This window comes from Hyperolius riggenbachi, chromosome 2 (genome assembly GCF_040937935.1).
Source record: "Hyperolius riggenbachi isolate aHypRig1 chromosome 2, aHypRig1.pri, whole genome shotgun sequence".
Lineage (NCBI taxonomy): Eukaryota > Metazoa > Chordata > Amphibia > Anura > Hyperoliidae > Hyperolius > Hyperolius riggenbachi.
The window spans coordinates 264,350,592-264,375,263 of NC_090647.1; the positions used below are offsets into that span (position 1 = coordinate 264,350,592).

A 24,672-nucleotide genomic window follows, 5' to 3' on the forward strand; every position below is an offset into this window, starting at 1 on the left:
ATGAGTGTGCCAGGGGTAATTATGTAACTTTTCTTGTTCCGCTAGTTTGATCTCCAGTCTTCACTCAGCTGCTGCCTGTCACCGTATTCTTCACTCACTGTGGTGTTCTCTACAGCTCGCTGCTGTGTTGTCAACACTCAGGCTTGTTGTGCCTTACGATCCACAATGATGTATGACCCATAAGAGGACTAAATGATGGTGGTTGCCAGCAAAGCACATTGCAGCAGGCAATGGCTGAATGAAGAATCTCATTAAAAATCAAGTATACCTGCACACCAATTTTGTATGTTGCAAAAAAGTTTTATATTTAAATAATCAAAAAGCTAGACAATCACATGTAACAACAATATAGTAACAGCTGAGATAAACACTCAATTAAGACACTCTGTAAATGGTGGTACACCATAGAAGTACATAACATCAATGACAGCAGTAAACAGCAATGAGTCTAACATCAGTAGGACTAGGTGATGCCGGGGATGCCAAAAAATTTTTTTGTTTGTAAACCTATGGTGCTGACCACATGAAATACAGCGAAAGAGATCCTAGTAAAGCAGCCACAATACAAGCTTGGAGACACAGGATCCTACAGTATCTGTAGCAGAGTATCAAATGTCCATTACCCTGACAGCGCTGTTTCGGAAAATCCTTCGTCAGAGGGTCAGGAGACGCCCAAGGAGTGCTGTATCATAATGTTCACCATTGTGCCATATAAAGAGTGAAACTAATTGCTAATGAGAGATTGTGGGTGTGCATACCATATTTTTATATAATATTCTTGTCTTTTCAGGTTATTGCACCCCTTGCTATTCGTTTGGACTATAGAAAGCATGTCTTTTTCTGACCTAAGTGGTCTAGCTAATCGGTCAGCTGAGACATTAGCCTATACACAGGCAGAGATTGATAATACTGTCACCAAGTACGCTAATACCCATAGTAATATCACTACTGACATCCCTTATTTAAAGAGGCAATACGAGGATTTGGAAAAAAGAGTAATAGATTACAAACTGCATTCTGACACACTAGTGGAATACCTGAGAGCTAAGCGTATACCAAGAGGCCTGCGCCTCAATATACGTCCCACCTTTTGTAGAAATAGCAAGGAATTTTGTGAGGATTGGTTTAGAATTTTGAATAAGTGCAGTCTTGACTTGATCAATCTCACTATTAAAGGTATCCAGGACGAGATTGCTAGGCTTGAATCCTTGGCACTTTCTCTTAAAGATAAACTTAAGACTATCTTAGAAAAAGAAGATTTTGCAATTTATCTTGAACTAACTGAGTCTGCACTTCTTGGCTACAGACAGGACGTCCTTTCCAATAAATTAGATAAATTTCGCCGCGATACCCTCGACTATCAAGAGGATCGCGTATATTCTTGGCGCCCAGATAGACGCCCCAGGAGACGTCCTAATCATCCTCCGAGTAATCCACCAACAGATAGCTCAGGGGAAGGCTCCTCAGGTTCCACTAGTTTTTTAGGCCAACGCCAGCGAATCAAGGGAAGAGGAAGAGGAAGAAAACCAGGAGAGGCAACAAACGCTCCAGTAGACCCCAGGGTCACGAGGAGCCAAACCCTGACGAGGACCTAATAGTGAACCTTTCTTCTCGGACACTGACCGCGACTGAGAAGCAGGTACTCAGACGTGGTCTGGGCTTTGTCCCAACCCACACTGGCAGTAAACTTGAATTGGACTGTGACTTATACAATTTTTTTAGGACCTTACGTTTGAAATCTTTTTTCTCAGGGAGGACATCTGACACAGCCTCTATCCCAACCTCTACTCCAGTTAACCTCTTCCCACCTGAAGTCAATTTAACCATGTGTCGAGCTAAAAGTAAGTGGCTACCTCCCAACACCTCATATGCAGTTGAGACTTTCATTGCCATGGTACAGCGTGACGTCCACTTGATCAGCGGTGCAAGTAATCAGGCACACTTTAACATGCCTATCGCAGAGAGACAGGCTTTACGTTCACTCTGTGAGGATCCGAATATTATAGTGAAACCCGCTGACAAGGGGGGAGCCACGGTGATCATGAATCGCCTGGATTACAGGCGGGAGGTGTTACGACAATTACAAGACACTAATGTGTATATTAAACTTTCAGGTAACCCGACCTCCAGATTGAAAGAGGAGATTGACGAACTTATCAAGGGGGCCCTTGAGGTGGGCACAATAACCAAACAGATTCACGACTTTCTATTAACTCCATTTCCTCTGATCCCTCTCTTTTATGTTCTCCCGAAGATCCACAAGTCCTTAGTGGATCCCCCTGGGAGACCTATTGTGGCAGGCACTGGCTCTATTTTTCAACCTCTCTCTATCCTTCTCGATCAGGTTCTACGTCCAATGGTGTCAAGCATGCGTTCTTTTCTCTTGGACACTACTGACTTTCTGTCTAAAATCTTAAGCTATGGCACGTTTCAATTTCCAGTACTTCTCTGTACTATGGATGTGGTTAGCCTATATACCTCCATTCCACACTCTGAAGGTATTGCAGTTATTGATGAAGTGTTCTCGAGAATGAACCTCTCTACACATCTGTCAGGCTTCCTCTTGAGATTGCTGAACATGGTCCTAACTAAGAACTATTTTTGTTTTGAGGATGTCTTTTACCAACAGCAGCGGGGGACGGCGATGGGGAGCAATGTAGCCCCCAGTTATGCTAATCTCTTTATGGATTGGTTCGAGCGAAGGTTTGTGTATGGGCATCCTATGTACCTCGGCCATGCCATGTGCTGGCTGAGGTACATAGATGACATCTTCTTCATCTGGTCGGGCTCGGAGGAAACACTGCTGTCATTTAAGGGGGACCTTGATCGGAGTTTCCCCACGATTTCTTTCACGCTAGAATACAGCGCAGAATCTGTACATTTCCTCGATGTCCTGATCCAGATGGAGAGGGGTGAATTACATACATCTCCCTACCGCAAGCCGACGGATCGGAATACCTATTTGGCAGCTAAGAGCTACCATCCGCAGCGCCTCAAGAAAGGCCTACCTTTTGGCCAATTTTTGCGTCTGAGGAGGATTTCCTCAGATGATGCTTCTTTTTTTAGAGAAGCAAGGACCATGTATGCAAATTTCCAGGCAAGGGGATATGACTCTGTAACACTTGATAGGGCATTGGAGAGAGCCACACAGAGGGATAGGGAGTCCCTACTGCGGTTCAATCCACGACGAGAACAGTCACGACTTCCCATGGTACTAACATATTCTCCACTCTCCTTACAGGCACAAAAAATCGTGAGGAAACATTGGCATATCTTGAGCAGTGACCCATCTCTTCCAAGCGTTTTTGGTGAACAGCCAATTTGTGCATTTAGACGATCCAAGAATTTGCGCGACACTTTGGTGCATGCAAGGAGTACCATACCCACTTCCACAGAAGGAGGTAATTGGCTTTCTAACTTACCTAGCCCTAAGGGCATGTTCCCATGCGGCCACTGTGCACAGTGTGGTTACGTCCAGAGGGGTAGATCTTTTCCGCACCCACGCTCTGGTAGACGCATCGCCTTAAATTGTTTTGCAAGCTGTTCATCGAAGAACGTAGTGTACTGCCTTATATGCCCATGTGGCCAATTATATATAGGCCAAACTTCACGTGACGTACGCACGCGGATTAGTGAACACCGCAGCAATATACGCTGTGGTGCCGCAGATTCTCCTGTCGCCAGGCATTTTATGGAGGCAGGACATAATGTGTCCCAATTACGCTTTAGGGTAGTGGAAGTGGTGACTCCTCCATATAGGGGGGGAGATATCGAGTTAAAATTATTACAGAGAGAACTCTACTGGATGTATCAACTTGATACAATTTCACCCCATGGGATGAATGAAGATGCAGATTTGGCACCTTTTCTTAGATAAGTTATGGGGGCTATAATTGGTGACAGTGTGTTCATCTTGCTTGTAGGTATGGCTAATTTTAACACTATTTTTCTAGCGGTTTAGGGAACTGTTTTGGTTTTATTACCATTTTAAATAACACTTTGTGTCTTATTGCTTTTAGATTTTGCTTGCTGAAGGCCTGGACACTGCAAACTGCTCAACAGCACCATCTACTGGACATTGAATTTACTGCACTAGCTTCTGTTCTTGTTCTAATTATATTCCTGGCCGGGAAGCGCCGCACTGGGCATGTGCGGCGGCCATCTTGTGTGTGTCTAGGACACTGCTGGATGGCCTGCTGCACAATGCGGCGCCAACCGGAACCGGAAGTGACGTCATGACGCCGCGGCGCACGTCGCGTGACGTCATGCGCGTCAGTGGGCCGGCCCCAGTGTCCAGGCTGGTCTCATTAGCAATTAGTTTCACTCTTTATATGGCACAATGGTGAACATTATGATACAGCACTCCTTGGGCGTCTCCTGACCCTCTGACGAAGGATTTTCCGAAACAGCGCTGTCAGGGTAATGGACATTTGATACTCTGCTACAGATACTGTAGGATCCTGTGTCTCCAAGCTTGTATTGTGGCTGCTTTACTAGGATCTCTTTCGCTGTATTTCATGTGGTCAGCACCATAGGTTTACAAACAAAAAATTTTTTTGGCATCCCCGGCATCACCTAGTCCTACTGATGTTAGACTCATTGCTGTTTACTGCTGTCATTGATGTTATGTACTTCTATGGTGTACCACCATTTACAGAGTGTCTTAATTGAGTGTTTATCTCAGCTGTTACTATATTGTTGTTACATGTGATTGTCTAGCTTTTTTATTATTTAAATATAAAACTTTTTTGCAACATACAAAATTGGTGTGCAGGTATACTTGATTTTTAATGTATTGTGGGGGCTGTCAGCCCTATTTATCTTACCTAGCACCCAGTCGCACTGATGTCATATGCTTGATTGTGGGTGTGCATACCATATTTTTATAGAATGAAGAATCTCACCCAGCATCCAGCATGCTCATTTGTGTTCTTTGTATTCCGCATGTAGTTCAGACACTAATGGGAAGCAGGATGAGCAGGAGAACCTGCCTCAGGAAAGAAAAGGGCCCCTACGTTTATAGTCCTGTCAAACATTTTTAACTGTTTCCTCAGGCAAAAAATGGGCACCTTGCATTATACTCTTTTTTTCTCAACTGCAAGTGTACTTACATGGTTAATAAAGCTAAGTGCTGCTGTAATGCACAGTAAGCCTAGCATTCAGTCTAAACATCACCTTATACTGAATGACAGACAAAAGCCAGACTACTAATATTTAAGAATTTCTTACATGGAAAAGTTGTTTTGTTTTTTTGCAATACTGTGCACTACCAAAATTAAAATGGAGGAAAAAAAACAACAACTTAGAATTATAATTGTATTTATAAACTTATGGAATGTCTACATATATGTGCACTATGCAAAAAAATTTAGACTTCACACACTGAAAAACCTGCTATAATACAGTCGACTCTTGGATACCCAGAACTCAGTTAATCAGAACTCTCAAGCAATGTTGTACAGTAAAAAGAAAAAAAAAAAAACTAGAGGTTGGACAAATCCACAATTTCTTCAAATCCGAATCTAAAAAGGTTCTCAAATATCTCAAAAGTTTCGAATCTCACTAATCCTGTACATAATAATTGTGTGACCCGTGGTATAATTGACCACAGTATATAGGTAGCCAGGCATAGGTGCCCACAGTATAGGTAGCTAGGTAAAGGTGCCTTCAGTGTGGGTAGCTAGATAAAGGTGCCTTCAGTATACGTAGCTAGGTATAGGTGCCTTCAGTACAGGTAGCTAGCTAGGTATAGGTATCTTCAATATAGGTATCTTCAATATAGGTAACTAGCTAGGTATAGGTGCCTTCAGTATAGGTAGCTTGCTATAGTTGCCTTCAGTATAGGTAGCTACTTAAAGGTGCCTTCAGTATAGGTAACTAGCTAGGTATAGGTGGCCTTCAATATAGGTAGCTAGCTATAGGTGCATTCAGTATAGGTAGCTAGCTATAGGTGCCTTCAGAATAGGTAGCTAGGTATATGTGCCTTCCGTATAAGTAGCTAGGTATAGGTGCCTTTAGTCTATGTAGCTAGGTAAAGGTGCCTTCAGTATAGGTAGCGACCGTTTCTCATCCCCCATCCTGGCAGAGCCTGAACTTATCCAAGTATACATGGATGATCCCTCAGGTGACATTGCAGGGCCGAGTGTAGAGATGCATCGCACTAGCTGTCTATTGCTATGCAGAGTGGGTCTATCCATTGGGCTGATATCTGGCCAAGGAGTGGGGGGGGGGGCACTGTACACATACAAGATTTTCGGCATCGGCAACAGTTATAGACCGCCTTGGCCAAATTTTATCTTACATGTGCCGTGCGGGGCTTTATGTCTATATTGAATCATTATACTGCTACGTACACAAGATCTCAGCATCTCAGTCACTATGATGTATTCAGGCTATTGGAATGTACAAGAAAATAGTTTAGTGGAACAGCATTTATTGGTTAAGATTTCAGCCCTGAATCTTAAAATGTTTACACAAACACAGATCATTGGTTTCCATGGCTGAAAACCATAATACCTTTTACCGTAACTCATCTAGCTATTAAAAAAAAAAGTTTCCTGGAAAAGTAGCCAGTCGCCTTCCACTTTTATTCGTTCCAGAGCTATTCAGCTGTTGCCAACTAATATCATCTCACCAAGATTAAGTTTACTGTCCCCAGATATATGAAATAAGTTGGCAGGTGTTCAGTGTTTCGCTGTGCTGGTTTAAAGAGCGCATAACTCCTAGGTTATACTGCAGACTACCACGGGTTGTGCCGCTTTTTCAAAGATACATATGATCTAATAAAATGTAAGAATGTTAATAGGATTAAAGCAATTATCTTGAATTATAAAAGTTTAAGGGATTACTAGCAGCAAGCAAATATTTCAGGAAATGGACCTCGGAAATCAATTTGTAGCATATGTAATGAGAGGACAAGGTCCAGGAGTTGTATACATCATTGTATAACATAACAAATAAGTCTTTGCCTGTAACAGTATATCATCCCTGTTCTCCTAGCACTGTGCTTAATGAAGACGCATAAAGGCCCATTCACACTGGAGCGTTTTCCATGCAATTTCAGCATCGCTTTCAATCGCTGGCGTTTTGAAAAGCGCTACTGCAATGTAAAGTGTATGGCAGGGATCTCACTGTAGCGATCGCGGTACATGGTTTTTAGCAATTGTGTTTCAATATTAAAGTATCATAAAACACAACTGCTCCAAAATCGCTTTCTTATATACTGTACAGTCCTGGCCAAAAGTTTTGAGACTGTCAAAAATATTGGAAATTCAAAAAGTTGGTGCTTAAGTTTTTATAATAGCAATTTGCATATACTCCAGAATGTTCTGAAGAGTGTTCAGAGGAATTGCATAGTCCTTATTTGCCATGAAAATTAACCACTTTGTCCTCGACGTATAAAAACGTCGAGGACATGCGCTCTCCCGCGAGCTCCCGCGGCCGATCGCGCGCGTACACGCGCACTCCCGGCCGAGGATTCGGTAGCCCAGGAATCAATGTATCGGGCTACGGTGCCCGATCACTGATTCCTCTCCCCCGCTGAAAAAGCGACAGCTTCTCTCGGAAACTACACTTTTTCTGAAGCTATGTCCCTCTAAGCGTACATTGTACGCTTAGAGTAACGTCATGTAAACAAACTCAAGATTGCCATCTTGTGGCCAAAAAGTAAAACTACAAGTAAAAGTAAAAAAAATTACAATACACAAATATTTCCCCAAATAAAACACTTTTTATATCCCACCCTCCCAAAAATGCCCACATAAAATGTTTAAAAAAACATTACTATAAAAAAAAAATTTTTATAAGCTTGTAAATCGTGATGGATGCAAAACGGAAAAAATGCTCTTTTTTTCCAAATAAAATTTTGTCGCGATACATTGTGATAGGGACATAATGTAAACGGTGAAATAACCGTGACAAATGGGCAAATACAATACGTGGGTTTTAATTATGGAGGCATGTATTATTTTAAAACTATAATGGCCGAAAACTGACAAATAATGAATTTTTGCATTTTTTTTTATTCTTCCTGTTAAAATGCATTTACAGTAAGGTAGCTCTTAGCAAAATGTACCCCCCAAAGAAAGCCTAATTGGTGGCGGAAAAAAACAAGATATAGATCAGTTCATTGTGATAAGTAGTGATAAAGTTATAGGCTAATGAATGGGAGGTGAACATTGCTCGGATGCATAAAGTGAAAATGACTGAGAGCTTAAGTGGTTAACTGAATCCCCAAAAAATCTTTCCACTGCATTTCATTGCTGTGATTAGAGGACCTGCTGACATCATTTCAGTAATCGTCTTGTTAACTCAGGTGAGAATGTTGACGAGCACAAGGCTGGAGATCATTATGTCAGGCTGATTGGATTAGAATGGCAGACTTGACATGTTAAAAGGAGGGTGATGCTTGAAATCATTGATTTTCCATTGTTAACCATGGGGACCAGCAGAGAAACGCATAAAGCCATCATTGCGTTGCATAAAAATGGCTTCACAGGCAAGGATATTGTGGCTACTAAGATTGCACCTAAATCAACAATTTATAGGATCATCAAGAACTTCAAGGAAAAAGGTTCAATTCTTGTTAAGAAGGCTTCATGGCGTCCAAGAAAGTCCAGCAAGCGCCAGGATCGTCTCCTAAAGAGGATTCAGCTGCAGGATCGGAGTGCAACAGTGTAGAGGTTGCTCAGGAATGGCAGCAGGCAGGCGTGAGCGCATCTGCACGCACAGTGAGGCGAAGACTTTTGGAAAATGGCCTGGTGTCAAGAAGGGCAGCAAAGAAGCCACTTCTCTCCCAAAAAACATCAGGAACAGATGCAGAAAGTATGGTGAATGGACTGCTGAGGACTGGGACAAAAGTCATATTCTCCGATGAAGTCCCTTTCCGATTGTTTGGGGCATCTGGAAAAAGGCTTGTCAGGAGAAAAAAAAGGGGAGCGTTACCATCCGTCCTGTGTCATGCCAACAGTAAAGCATCCTGAGACCATTTATGTGTGGGGTTGCTTCTCATCCACTCACAATTTTGCCAAAAAACACAGCCATGAATAAAGAATGGTACCAAAACACCCTTCCAACAGCAACTTCTTCCAACAATCCAACAACAGTTTGGTGAAGAACAATGCATTCTCCAGCACGATGGAGCACCGTGTCATAAGGCAAAAGTGATAACTAAATGGCTTGGGGACCAAAACGTTGAAATTTTGGGTCCATGAAACTCCCCAGATCTTAATCCAATTGAGAACTTGTGGTCATTCCTCAAGAGGCGGGTGGACAAACAGAAACGAACTAATTCTGAGAAACTCAAAGAAGTGATTATGAAAGAATGGGTTGCTATCAGTCAGGATTTGGCCCAGAAGTTGATTGAGAGCATGCCCAGTCGAATTGCAGAGGTCCTGAAAAAGAAGGGCCGACACTGCAAATACTGACTCTTTGCATAAATCTCATGTAATTGTCAATAAAAGCCTTTGAAACGTATTAAGTGCTTATAATTATACTTGGTGACCTAAGCCCGTTTAAAAACGGGCTTTAGGTCTCCTCATGCCGCCGCCACCGCCGCCCGCCCAGCTCCCTGGCCTGTCCTCCTGTCCCAACGGCTGTCTGTACTGCGCACATGTGCAGTACAAAAAACCCACGGACGCACAGCTAGGGACAGGAAGGATGACGCAGGGACAGTAAGGTTTTATTATAGACAATTTTAGTACATCACATAAACAACTGAAAAAAAGATCTAAAAGTAGATTAGCAGCAAACTTTGTGAAAACTAATAATTTTGACAGTCTCAAAACTTTCATGTTAACCACTTAAGTACCAGCGGTCTCTGCCCCCTTAAGGACCAGAGACCACTGGTAAAAAAAAAAAGTCAGAATCCTGACATTTGCCGCACATACCCGCCGCATGTCGGGAACCTGGGCCACCCACTTTGCCGGCAGAGTTCCTGTGAACCCGGTCAGGAGCAATGGGATTTGCTTACATTGAAAGACAGGGCCAGGAGCCAATGAAATCGGCTCTTGACCTGCTCACAGGGCTCTGCCGTCATAGAGACAGGCAGAGCGAGTGAGCTGTGACGGGAGATGGCGGGGATTCAGTAGCGAGATCGGCTGGAGTGACGAAAACGGCGGATGCACACAGTGGTGGCCCTGGCAGCCAGATAGCCAGCAGAACAGGGCGTAGATTTCAACTACTAAGGTCCTCAGAGCTGACATATTAAACAAGATTTATACATACCTGGGGCTTCATCCAGCCCCATCCGTACGGATCGCTCCTACGCCACCGTCCTCAGCCTTCTCGGTTTTCTACACTGGGTCCCGTAACTTCCGCCAGTCGGGGCCAGTCTAGGCAATATCCAACTCCGACTCCTCAGTTTATGAACCCACCGTCTCAGACTCCAGGTACCCAAAATTGCTCCAACTTCTTAGTCTAATTTTTACAAAGGCTATATGGATTTGGTTCAAAAATCAACCGACTCCTCAGTTTATTGAAACCCCCGACTCAGACTTAAAGTGAACCTAAAGCCACTAAAAAAAATGAGATTAACTCACCTGGGGCTTCCCTCAGCCCCCTGCAGCCGATCGGTGCCCTCGCAGCTCCGGTCCGATGCTTCTGGACCCGCCGGCGACAACTTCCGGTTTCGCCGTCACCGGCCGACAGGCATGGGAACGCGAGTGATTGTTCGCGTTCCCAGCCTGTATATCGCCCCCTATGCTGCTATTGCGGCCTCCTTGCCGCAATAGCAGCATAGGGGGCGATATACAGGCTGGGAACGCGAACAATCACTCGCGTTCCCATGCCTGTCGGCCGGTGACGGACAAAACCGGAAGTGTTCGCCGGCGGGTCCTGGAGCGTCAGAGCGGGGCTGCGAGGGCACCGATCGGCTGCAGGGGGCTGAGGGAAGCCCCAGGTGAGTTAATCTTTTTTTTTTTTTAGTGGCTTTAGGTGCACTTTAAGGTACCCAAAATTGCTCCAACTCCACAGCCCTGTTTACTATATCAGAATTGGTCATCCATTGTATATTTATACAGACATGTGCTGGGACCTGAGGACTGGGTTTACTATATCCAGAGGTTTACTCTATCAGCCTTTACTATAACAAATTGTACTGTACTGCCCTTTGCAGACATACAAATGAAACAGATCAGCTCTGTTTCATAGTCATCATCTCACTGCAAAAATATCACAGAAATTGGTAGAGCCTATATATTGTGCTTCTAATACTGCCATGGAAACAGCAATCCATTTAGTTCAGGTTTCCATTTTGCAGGAAATGACAACAAACCTTATTTCAGCATTCTTAGGCCTGGGTCCCACTACAGGATTTTGGTAAAGCAATTTCAGCAGCGATTCCCAGCATTTTTTGGGAGTGATTTTATTTTAGTCCTGGTGATTGCAAAAGTGATTGGGATTAGTGATCGCAATTTCATTTTTTTATTCTTTTGGGTGGTTTATGTAGTAAAATTGCTTCAAGTGCTTTTGTAAAGGTATTATAAACGATTTTGCACTGATCCTATACTGAACATTGAATTGCAATTGCTAGGAAAATACAGCAGGCCGAGAGTTTGCTATCTGGCCAAATGGAAATTGTACCAGTGGACACACCACCAACCACTTTCATTGGCATAGTGATTTTTGGAATCGCCAGCAATCATCGGCTGAAAGCAATCTAGTGGGTCCTAGGATTTTAGTAAGTAAAGCACAATTATCCAGAGTCCTTAACAGAGACTGTAGCTTGGGAGTGTTCAAGTCAGCTGACCATACTAGTGTGGAAAATGAAAAAGAAGCTCCTGTTCTGTGTAGCTAATTACATCAGCAGCAAAATGAGAACTCTCTAGGCAGCCCGTACTCTACAAAGGAAGTACAAATTCCAGGCTCGCAAAGAACTATAAATCCAGCTTTAGCCAATTATGGAAAGGACTACCGTATATACTCGAGTATAAGCGACCCCCCCCCCCCCCCAACTTTAACCCAAAAAAAGCTTGGAAATATGATTGACTCATTGGGCCACTTTTTTTGGACACAAAAAACTGTCCTGTATCCTGATAACTCCTCCCAGCTGTGTGCGCTAGGCAATGAGAACAACAACATCAGAAATCTCATCATGCTTTGCACAGCATCAGGGGAAACATGCCCAGGCAGATTTATTTGATGGGACGGAGCTTAGCTTCAGTGCAGCTAAAAAATGAGGCTTGTGTAAGAAAAACAAAGTTCTGATTAGTGATATTATTTAGAAACACCAAGCCTTTTAAATGCTGCTGAGTAGAAACTGCTCAAGCAGTCGACAGAGGACCACAATGCATTATACTGCCACAGAAGTGATTTGGGGTTTTACCTGTGGGTAAGTCATGTGCCATCCAAATACAAGAATTTAGCAGCTGGGTGCAACAGATCCAGGAAGAAGCTGTGTGCCCCCGTATATTAGAATTAGATAGTCATGTGCCCCTAGATACTTCTAATATTTAGTCGTGTACTCTAAAATAACCAAGATGAATTTGTTCTGTGACTCCAGATACCAGCACTAAGTAGTCAAGTGCCCCCAGATATCAGTACTGTATTAGGTAGTCATGCCCCAAGGTACCAGAATTAAGCAGCATGTGCCCCTGCCTACAAAAATTCAACTGCCATGTGTCCCCAGATATTAGAATTAAGTAGACATTTACCTCATAGATTCAAAAATTAAACTGCCACTTGCTTCCAAGATACCAGGATCAAGCAGTCATGTGGCCCCAGAAAAGAATTGAGCTTCCATTTGGCATACATTTAATAAAGTTACATTTTTAACTAAAGGCCAAGTATCGCAGATATTTTGCCATCAGCTTTGGTGTTTTTAGGGGCCCGTTTCTGATCGTTCCTCTATACCTAAACAAATACCTTTTATTATCTATTGCCTAACTCTAACCTACCCTATTAAACCCCTGTGGTTAATGGAAATATCTTTCCAATGCCTTGCCCTAACCCACTCCTTCCCAGAGCAAGCCCCTAAGTCTGTAATTTGTGGCACAGGTGGTCATTTTTTAAACATTTGACTTCTGATGCCTGCGCTGACTATGACGCTTCAAGTCCATTTTATTAGGTTGAAGTTAATTACAAATTGCAACAGTCTTACCAAACGGCAGAAAACTGAGGCTGAACATACAAGACCCATGAGGTAATCTCTATTACACTGCACTGCCAAGCCAAGGATGCTTCACTTGTGTAATACAACTCCCTTGGGGCTTTCAGTAACGAGTTCATAGAAGAAGACATTGTTACAGCATAAAAAGTCCGCATTCATACGTACTTATACTAACTGTTAAATGTATACTTTGTAGTTAACATATGAACATACAGTCAAATCCTCTGATTGTACAGTACAGAGAGGTTTATAAAATGTGATATTTCAGATCTCCAGGGCACTTCAGTAGAGTACTAATAGCTGCCAGATTATAAAAAAATCCTTAGTTAAAGGGGAACTTCAGCCTAAACAAATATCCTGTCATTAAGTTACATTAGTTATGTTAATTAGAATAGATAGGTAATATAATCTCTTACCCACCCCATTTTAAAAGAACAGGCAAATGTTTGTGATTCATGGGGGCTGCCATCTTTGTCATGGGGGCAGCCATCTTTTTGGTTGAAAGGAGGTGACAGGGAGCAGGAGACACAGTTCCAACTGTCTTGTGTCCTGATCACCCCTCCCAGCTGCATGTGCTAGGCTTCAAATGTCAAATTCAAAATGTAAAAAGAACAAAATTGCACCAAAACAGCAGAACGAGAACAACAACATCAGAAATCCCATCATGCTTTGCACAGCATTAGGGGAAAAATGCCCGGGCAGTTTTTTTCTGTGCAGCTAAAAATGAGGCTTGTATAAGAGAAAAAAAGTTCTGATGCTGTGAAACAGTTAAAGAAACACCAGGCCTTTCCAGTGCTGCTGAGTCAATTTTTAGTCTGGAGGTTCACTTTAAGGGCACATCCAACTTTCAGCCCCAACAATCCCTCCCCCCCCCCCCCCACACACACACACAAAGTATGCAAAGTAGGGGCGCTTTTCGTAAGAAATGTAAGCCTGCATAATGTTCTCATTATTTTACTACATCTGAAAATGCAGGAATGTGAATTCTAGCAATGAATTGCAGGCATGTGAAAAAGCTAAAACACACTAGTGACTTCACCCATTAGCAACGTTACCGCAGTAATAGGCATGTCGGTAATGGGTTCCCCCAGTGTTAGAAACTGTAACATTGCCATGTGCTGCATGTGCAAGGCAACCTTACCGATGAATAGTGTATCTACAATGGAGAAATTTGCTACCTCATTTTCAACACATTTGAAGATGATTTACTAATGGAGAATTCTGAGAGGAGCAGTGAAGTTTCAAATGTGTCACTGAAGTGGATCTGAAATTGGTTATGGTAAAACAAAAAATAGTAAGGGTGCATCCGCAACAGCTTTAGGCAGGGAATGCGCTTCATTATGCGCTTTTCCCAGAGATTCCTGGGTTTCCATCGTTTTGCGCTCGCATTTTCACACACACAATTTTCCACACTGGTTCCCCGATTTATCAGATGTGACAGAATAAATTGTAATAGCTAATGTGGGTATTGTGTTGAAAAAAACTGAAGCTGTCCAATTTAAAATCACATATTGGGGGGGACACACGACTGTAAATGTGCGATTCCCGAGCAGGCCATTTATTATAATGGCCAGTGTGGCAGTGCGTATTTTGCCATGCACAGTAACACGTGCACAAAACTACAAGTGTGTTCCCTGCCTTAGCGATTCTTACTGTCTAAGCCTTGGTTCACATTGAAGTTGTATCGCCAACCGGGGCAGACGGTACACCGTGGAGTCTGGAGCAGATGCGGTTTCACCATAGGTGTCTATGGAAAGTGCATGTGCTTGTCGTTTTAATAATACATATTTGTTAATAACATAAGATCCATCAAATGTCTGTTTTACTATCCAGCAAAATAGACCCAAAAAAATAAATAAATATCTGTTGTGGTTATGGGAATATCTCTCTTTGTGCCCATGACAGCCTACTTGAGTCTCCATTTCACATAACTAAATTTTAATATGTGTACCTCACTGGCTTCTAAAAGCAATAAAGAGGTTCTGTGGAGAGTTTAAAAAACAAAACAAAAAACTGACACTAACCTTGGGCTTCTATCGGCCCCCTGCAGCTGTCATGTCCCACGCCGTCTTCTACGATTCTCCATTCCCCGCCACCGGTCCAGGTCTAATTATTCATCTAACTAGAGGAATACTGCACGCTCCTGCTCGCGTCTCGTCTCCGGGAGCTTACTGCACAGGCCCAGTATGAGAAAACCTCGTACATCGCAGTAAGCTCCCGGAGACCCGAACGGGAGCGAGCATGCGCGCAGCCACGGCCGCACAGCTGCAGTTGTATTAGAAGAATAATTAGACTGGAACCAGCGGCGGGGAATGGAGGTTCGTAGGAGGACGGCGCGGGACATGAAAGCTGCAGTGGGCCGATAGAAGCCACAGGTAACTGCCAGTTCTTTGTTTTTTGAACCCTCCACAGAACGCCTTTAAAAGCAGTTTTAGCAAATGATTAAACTAAACTAATTTACTGCAATGGCAGAATGGCTGAATAGTACTGTATTAATGCTGTTGGGTATACAGCATTACAACTACGACATCACTGACTTCTGTCACAAATGGGTCTCTACAGAGCCCTGGCAAGTCCCTTAGCCTTATAAGAATCTAACTATGGACCCGACCTATTATCTGCCCTTTCTCTTCCCAGGTGACATTGCAGCCTCAGTACTGGTGCAGAGGCCAGGAAATGATGTCACCAAGGGGATGAGAGGAGCATGGAGGCTGCCATATTTATTTCCTTTTAAACAATATCAGTTGCCTGGTTGTCCTGCTGATCCTTTGCCTCTAATACTTTTAGCCATAGTTCCTAAACAAGCATGCAACATATATGTTTCTGACATTATTGTCAGATCTGACAAGATTAGCTGCAAGCTTGTTTCTGGTGTTATTCAGACACTACTACTGCCAAATAGATCAGCAGGACAGCCAAGCAACTGGTATTGTTTAAAAGGAAATATATATGGCAGCCTCCATATTCTTCCCACTTCTGTTGCCCTTTAAATATGACATTCAGCTGAATGCCGACACTCACCGAGGCACAAAAAGAGCATCATTAGCTAAAACAGTCAGTGCTGCTTCAAGTGTAACTGTCAGGCTGCAAAAGCTAATTTAAACCTCTATTCTCCTGTGTTAAACAGTTTAGAAGGAAGCCAAAAAGGCAATACTGAAGTTAAAAATCTCTCTTACTTTTGATGTGTGCTGAACAGCAAGGCTGTTATTCCCAAGCTCTTAAAAGGACAAGAGGCCGCATAACATACTGCAAAGCATTCTGGGGCTACTTCTCCCCACCTTGGGTCCTCCCCTCGGCTGCTAGTGAGAAGTTACAGGCTCAAGTTACAGCAGCTTGTAATGCAGTCCAGCTCACAGCACTGAAAAATCACAGGGCAGAGTATACTGCATGAGTCCGCTATTGTTCCTAGCCACGTGGCTAATATTTACTGCACAGTAGTGTTGTCCATTACAATCTTTTTTGTGAGTCGAATCATCAGGAAGCAGGGAGGACATGACGACACAATTGGCTTCATAGGAGACAGACAAACATGGAACCTGCCATGAGCTGTCAGGAGCATCATTCTCTGCAAATACTATATACAAATTCTGTGAAATCCAAACGTGGACAGTGAAATGCATATGTAATGTAAGTACAGGCAATATTTAGCTACTGATCTATGTCTTTTTTTTCTCTGAGACCTTATACCTAACAGCTCCTCTTTCATACTAGTATAGATCATTACTACCAGATAGGGAAATACTGTAGTGGTCCACAATATCATTTATAGCTTATGTTTTAAAAGGAGCGACACTTACCTGTCAGCACTAACAAGGATGATTTCAAACTTTTGTCCTAACTCTTTTATCTTTCGATAAGATTCGACTAATACCCTGGTGAGGCTCCGGCAGGGAGGACACTGCAATTTAAAGCAGACACACTTAGAAAATATTAATATTTACCCGGCAAGCATGCTATGCAAAGCCAAACACTTGAAATCACATATTCAGGGACCATGGGTACAATTTATTTTGGAAACTCATTCAGTAACATTTTAATGGAAGTAAGCCTGCCCAATACACTGTTTCAGCTACATTAAAACAAAAGGTATTCATGCAAGAAAATACATGAAAAAAATACTAAACCGCCATATTGTTTATTGTACTTTCTATCATTAAAAGCCAGATTTACTAAAGTTCTCCAAGGCAAGAGCAAACCTGGCTTAGATTTATTTTTGTTATGGTTTACTATTATGTGGCAAAACATTGCAACTGTCACCTGGGCCATTACAGATAGAAAGTCCACTTCACACCAGGTTCCAATAAAACCAAGGAACTTTATTGACTCAAGTGCAATACAAGGGCAATGGTCCCAGAGGACCACACTCTCCAAAAGCCAGCGCTTTTAAGGCCCATCTGGGTCGCTATTCACAGCCATTTTAACATAGGTACATGTAAAATTGAAATACCCTTTGCCTCACCCAATACCTCCTCGACAAGGCACATGTAACTTAACCCCTAATATGCCCAACTCCATCAGCATAAAAGACTAGGGAAAGCAGGAGAAGATTGGAGCCAGTAAAATAAATAAAAACCTATCACAGCTATAAATATGCATATAATTCTGGCACATAGTGACAACTACAAGAGAAATGGGACATTAACAATTCAGATCTATTAAACAGACTAGATCACCTGGGCCATATCAAATTACAGTGAGGGCCGTTAATGGGTTTAAGTGCATTTGTGTGATTACAATTGTGTGCACAAATCTAGTACTTCTTTATAGATAGTGCATCCGGAAAGTATTCACAGTGCATCACCTCTTCCACATTTTGTTATGTTACAGCCTTATTCCAAAATGTATTAAAAATAATGTTTTCCCTTTGAATTCTACACAACACCCCATAATGACATGAAAATGTTTACTTGAGGTTTTGGCAAATAAAAAAAAAAACAAAAAACATTTTTTAATTTTTTAAAAAATAAAAATGTCTCTGTACATTGCTGCAGCCATCTTTCCCTTTATCCTGACTAGTCTCCCGGTTTCTGCCACTGAAAAACATCCCAACAGCATGATGTTGCCGCCACCATGCTTCACTGTAGGGATGGTATTGGCCTGGTTGTAAGTAATGCCTGGTTTCCTCCAAACGGGACATCTGACAGTCAGACCCAAGAGTTCAATTTTTGTTTCATCAGACCAGAAAATTTATTTTTCATGATCTGAAAGTGCTTCAGGTGCCGTTTCACAAACTCCAGGCGAGCTGCCATGTGCCTTTTTCTAAGGAGTGGCTTCCGTCTGGCCGCTCTACCATACAGTCCTGATTGGTGGATTGCTGCAGAGATGGTTGTTCTCTCTCCACAGAGGACCTCTATATATAGTTCTCTCTGTCAACTGTTGGACCTTATATAGATAGGTTTGCGCCTTTCCAAATAATGTCCTATCAACTGAATTTACAGAGGAAACAGGATGCACCTGAGCTCAATTTTGAGCTTCATGGCAAAGGCTAACTCAATTTTGAGCTTCATGGCTTATGACAGCTAACTCAGTGTTTGGTTTTTTGTATTCTTAAAATAAATTTGCCAAAAACTCAAATCAACTTTTTCATGTTGTCATGATGGGGTGTTGTGTGTAAAAGTCTGAGAAAAAAAATGAATTTAATCCATTTTGGAATAAGGCTGCAACAATGTATACAAGTGATGCACTGTGAATACTTTCCGGATGTATGTATATCGAGAAGGATGCACTGTAAATCCAGGACCGCCTGAATTCATTCTCAAAATGTCCTACTGTTCCTATTGTGATTGTACAACTGTTTTTGTTTTGCTTGCCTCTCATCCATCTTTATTATGGCCTGCTATGATCCAGAGAGTTGCCAACTTTTGCCATGTAGTAGCAAACAAAAAACAGGTTATTTAGGCTACATGTCATAGACACTGTTTTAATGTTGCACTGTTCCTTTACAACAATCTGTCTAATTTATTTAGCAATATGAAACAATGACTTAAACATATGGTTTATGGATGACTTGACTATTCAGGCCGGCTTCACACTGCGGATTGGCAGCACCACACCGCCAAAAACAGGCCTTCAGTGATTACCGCGTTAGTGGTAATCCCTATCTGGCGTCCGTCCAACTGGAAATGATGCTTACTTCCTGTTGGGCAATCAAGGGCATGCACGGAAGCACATTGCTAAAATACGCTTCCGTGATTGCACAACGCTAAAAACTGCGGCAGGTTTTTTAAATACACGCATGTACCATAGACTTACATGACTTCAGGTCCCACACACATCCCCACAGGAGCCGCGCAGTAACACAGGTATGTCTGCGCGTTAGTTAAGGCACTTCCAGGGCAGCGTACCACAAGGTGGGGAGTGTGAACTACCCCATAGACTACCATTAGGCTGCGGTAATTTTAACACACAGCCCCAGTGTGAAAGGGACCAGATTCTATGCCATCACCCACATTATTTTCCAGCACATATTGCAGTCTTCAGTGTCGGTCGGACCACTCTCTGCTTCCTGTAGAGCAAGAAATTCACCTACATTTACTTGTAAACCTCATAGCTACTTATGAACAAATATTCTAAAAATAACTTTCCCACTTTCAGTTACCTTTTGATTGGTGCCCAATGGCACTAAAATGGCTAGCATGATAAGAATCCACAAGACAAACAGAAAATTAGCCCAAGTCTAGGAAAGAGCAGAAATGTGACCTAATATTGCTTCCTCCATTGCAGCCTTAAAGGGAACCTGAACTGGGTAAAATAATTTAAAATAAACACATGAGGTAGCTGTAATTGAATATCACATACTTACCTCACCGTCAGTTCCTCTCAGAAGCTCGCCATTTTCTTCTTACAGTGATCCCTTCCAGTTCTGACATTTTGTCAGAACTGAAATATACCAGCTGCTGTCAGTTATATATCAGCAGCTGACAGTTACAACTGAATGTGCAAGGTAATGTCCACGCTTTCCTATGGCTCAAGAGGGTAATAAGACAGTTGAACAGTGTGCTGTCCAGGAAGTCATTATGGGATAATGGCCATTTTCAAAATGGAGGACAGAGAATTCCATTGATCACAGTGGACAAACAAGACACAGGAGAGGAGAAAGAGATTGATGAGTAAACTACACAGGAGGTAAGTATGAAGTGTTTATTTTGACTTTTAATTTTCAGTTCAGGTTCTCTTTAAGCCTGGGACACACTTAATTATGATTGGCAAACCACTGACCAATTGTACCACCTCCATATACAAGACAAGACAAATAACATTTATATTGCGCTTTTCTCCTGGCGGACTCAAAGCGCCAGAGCTGCAACCACTAGGACGCGCTCTATAGGCAGTAGCAGTGTTAGGGAGACTAGCCTAAGGTCTCCTACTGAATAGGTGCTGGCTTACTGAACAGGCAGAGCCGAGATTCGAACCCAGGTCTCCTGTGTCAGAGGCAGAGCCCTTAACCATTACACCATCCAGCCACTGCCTAACAACAGTAGTCAACAGATATTGAATACTATGAACAAATTGTGCTTCACCACTGACCACATAGAGGTGGTAAAACTGGTCAATCATAGTCAAAAGTGTGTACCAGGGTTTAGCTTTGTACTGCTTCCTGCATGACAGTTTGATTCTATTCTCAGTGGCCTTGGGCTTTCAGAATACGTCAGAAAGAGTACAAAGGTATTTTCTTTATAAATAGGATAATTTGACTAAGACACCCATTTACAAAGCTGAGCTGTGCAATTGTTAATAGAAGAAACCCAAAGAATAATGTGCTTCTTTACAGTCAGCAGCTGACACTTAAGTTGTATGTGAATGTAGAGAGGATAGTAAACATGCTGAGGAAAAAAAATAAATTGTTATTGTGCCAATGCTTTATTAAGTTTTCCTTAAATTTTTTCACATACACTCACCCAATGTGCAGAAAAATAAACACCAACATAAGAACCTTCCAATGTGCTACTGTCTTGGTTTTGGCCACTGTTCCTGTGCAAGGGTCCAGCAATGACTTCACTAAACGGCTTTGGCCCCCATGGGAATTCCAGACCTGAGAAGATTCATAATCAGAGTTAAATCAGCTTTCCTTCCCAGTCAATAAATACATTTACATTTATTATAAGCCACACAAGTTTATCAGAACACTGTAGAGGTGAGTTGCTAACCCTAAATAAAATCCAGATAAAACAAAACACAGACCTGCTGATTCATACAATTTCATTTATACAATGAAAACGTATGAGCTCTGCTAATGTACAAAGCAGGACTCCATGCAATGAACAGGTGGCAGAAGTTCTGCACACATACTGTAGCTTCATGGAATATGCTGCTAGACATAGTATCTTGTCCAAAAAAAAATGAATGCAGCCTGGCTTGTTGAATAATTTGTTCTATAGCCTACAAGATTCTGCACTCAAGAGCATAACAATGATCCTAAAAAAAAGGGTCTGGCACAGGCAGAAAAACAAAAATAGAAAACAGGGGAATATGCAGACAACACCATGGCAAACCAGTGAGATGTGTCTCATCGCTCTAAGGGCAGGTTCACTCTAGGGCGAATTCGGAGTGATTTCTGTAGCATTGCTGATCACCAGCGATCAGAAAAAGCATGTTCACATTTGAATGCTTTGTGCTTTTAAAAAGCACAAATGTGCTAAATGCAGCATTTTCTGAGTGGCTGTGATGCGCTTCTCGTCCCACAAATGAAAAATCCCATCACAATCACTAGTTGATTGTGTTTTGGTGGCTGAAAAGTTTAACGGTTAACCACTTTACCTCCCTTGCTACGCTTATCTACTCCCCACAAAACTTTACTTGAATCTCAGGGGAGTAGATAGGCGTACTTGTGGTAAACAGTGTGCTGTATGCCCAATAAGCTATCTGATTATGTATATAGGGTATCATTTTAACCGTGACAAGTGAGAGAATAGATTTTGTGGTGTTTGACAACTGAGGGATAAGTCATGTGATTTTTTTTTACCGGAAAACTGAATGAAAAGCAATAAAACTGTTATTTACATGCACTCTATACCCCTAAATAAATACTTGTAAAAAAAAAAAAACGTGACAGCATTGAAAAGAGAATACACAGTTACCCTAGGGACTTAGCTTTTAAAATATGTATGCCATGAGAGTGTATTACTGTTAATCATGAAGATAAGGGCTTTTAATTACTGATAGAGTACAATGAGAAAACAAAAAACACAAACCAGAAACGAATATATTATCGCCATACATTGTACTAGGAACATTATTTAAATGTTGAGATAACCAGGACAAATTAGCAAATACAATGTGTGGGTTTTACCTATGGTAACATTGTTTATTTGAAAACTATAGTGCATGGAAATGGAGAAATAGTGTATTTTTTCTTTTTTTTTTCTCATTTTTCCCTTTAAAATGCACAGATAATAGCATAATTACTAAAAGCAAATATCACCCTCACAAAGCATAATTTGTGGCAAAAAAAACAAGATATAGATCATTTACATCTGATGAGTAGCAATAAAGTTATTGGTGAATGAATGGGAGGAGCGCTGAAATGTGCAAAATTGCTCTGGTTTTTAAGCAAAAAACCCTGTGGTGCTGAAGTGGTTAAAGAGACACTGAAGCGGAAAAAAAATTATGATATTATGATTTGTATGTGTAGTACAGCTAAGAAATAAAACATTAAGATCAGATACATCAGTCTAATGGTTTCCAGTACAGGAAGAGTTAAGAAACTCCAGTTGTTATCTCTATGCAAACAAGCCATTAAGCTCTACGACTTTCAAAGTCGTGGAGAGGGCTGTTATCTGACTTTTATTATCTCAACTGTTGCTGAACTATTTACGTTTTCTCTGCCAGAGGAGAGGTCATTAGTTCACAGACTGCTCTGAAAGAATCATTTTGAATGCTGAGTGTTGTGTAATCTGCACATATTATAGAATGATGCAATGTTAGAAAAACACTATATACCTGAAAATAAAAACATGAGAATATTTTCTTTGCTGCTAATCTTCTAGTAATTATTCATAGTACACAACCAATTCACTATATCATATATTTTTTTTCGCTTCAGTGTCTCTTTAAGAGCTCTGCCTCTGACACAGGCGACCTGGGTTCGAACCTCGGCTCTTCCTGTTCAGTAAGCCAGCACCTATACTCCCTAACGCTGCTACTGCCTATAGAGCACGTCCTAGTGGCTGCAGCTCTGGCACTTTAAATCCACCAGGACAAAAGTGCAATATAAATATTCTGTGTTTTGTCTTGAACCAGAGGTTTCCAGTTGAAAGTACTGTAGTTGGTTGTAGCAAACTTTTCCTCCCGCTAAACCGCTTTGCCTCTCTGCCTCTATTGTCACAGGTCAATTGCATGTGCCTCTGCATGTATTTTGTTAATGCTTCGAAGTTTCTACATAGTAACTAAAACACAAACAATTAGCTTAGTGTAAATTACAGCAAATATCTTACCAGATTAACCTATAAGCTGAATTTTGCTTCAAAGCAACACGTTACAGTCATCTAAACACCTTTATGAAAAACGAATTTTAGATCAAAGGTTAATAAGGCATATGGAATAAATTAAAGGATGAGTACACTTCGAGGGAAGTTTTCCTATGCCTGCAGGAAAAGCCTACAAGGACATACCTTGCAAACAGACAGATTCTCATTCAGAGTAATAAACAACCTGCCTATATAACTACATTCTGCACTTATAAATCAAAGTTTATTGTAGATCAACATAGTTGAAGGTCAGATGAGCATGATCAGGTGATTCTATTTACCTTGCAGGCACATGGAAAGTATAAAAAATATATATAAAAAGTAAAAGTGCATTGTAAGTTTACTTTTCTTCTAATGATGGCGTTCACCATTTATTGTCTGTAACCTAAACTAATGTCCAGCGCTGCGTAATATGTTGGTGCTTTAGAAATACAATAAATAACTAAATAAATAAAATACTAATAAGGTTCAACGTGTAGTAACTCATACTAACAATTTCTTATAGTTCTGACGATGGAAAACTGAAATCAGATAAATCGCTGTGAGCAAATGTTTTGTATGGCCACTGCACTTTTCACTTACGTACAAAAAAAGGCTGTCAGTTTTGCATTTGCTTCAAGGTGCATTGTGATAACATTAATTTCATTGCCACAAGAGTTTTGTACAACCGATTGTCAATAAGAAAGCCTGGTACACGCATCCAATTTTGATTGGCTAATTTTACCACCTCTGTATAGCAAGAGAGCTAACAGACTGGGTAAAGTGGAAGTGTAAAATTGGGAATATTTGGCCAATCAAAACTGTATGTGTGTAACAGACTCAAGTCTGTTTGATGTGTATTGCTATCCACATACCATGTATTACCCCACAATTATGTAATCATTGACTGACTTACAGAAATGTTTCAACACGCAACAAAGCTGTATTGGTAGTGACACAGCTGCTTGTAATGTCAGTACTATTTAGATGGCTCATTGCTAGCAACAGTTATCTATCTGCACTGGCCCTTAATGGGAACCAGAGATGAAATAAAGAAAAGGTTTTATACATACCTGGGGCTTCCTCCAGCCCCATACGCACGGATTGCTCCTCCGCTGCCTG

The 24,672-nt window shown here is 41.6% G+C and overlaps 1 protein-coding gene across 1 annotated transcript in view; it reads right to left on the reverse strand.

Annotated features, from left to right (window-relative positions):
* The window catches only part of NXN (nucleoredoxin), a 186,433-nt gene that overhangs the window by 50,822 nt on the left and 110,939 nt on the right, over positions 1-24,672 (reverse strand). Inside the window, exons 3-4 of the mRNA XM_068268609.1 lie at positions 21,004-21,137; positions 16,903-17,003 (exon numbers count right to left, since the gene is read on the reverse strand). Of these exons, the coding sequence (XP_068124710.1) occupies positions 16,903-17,003; positions 21,004-21,137 (235 nt within the window). The remainder of the gene's footprint in view (positions 1-16,902; positions 17,004-21,003; positions 21,138-24,672) is intronic.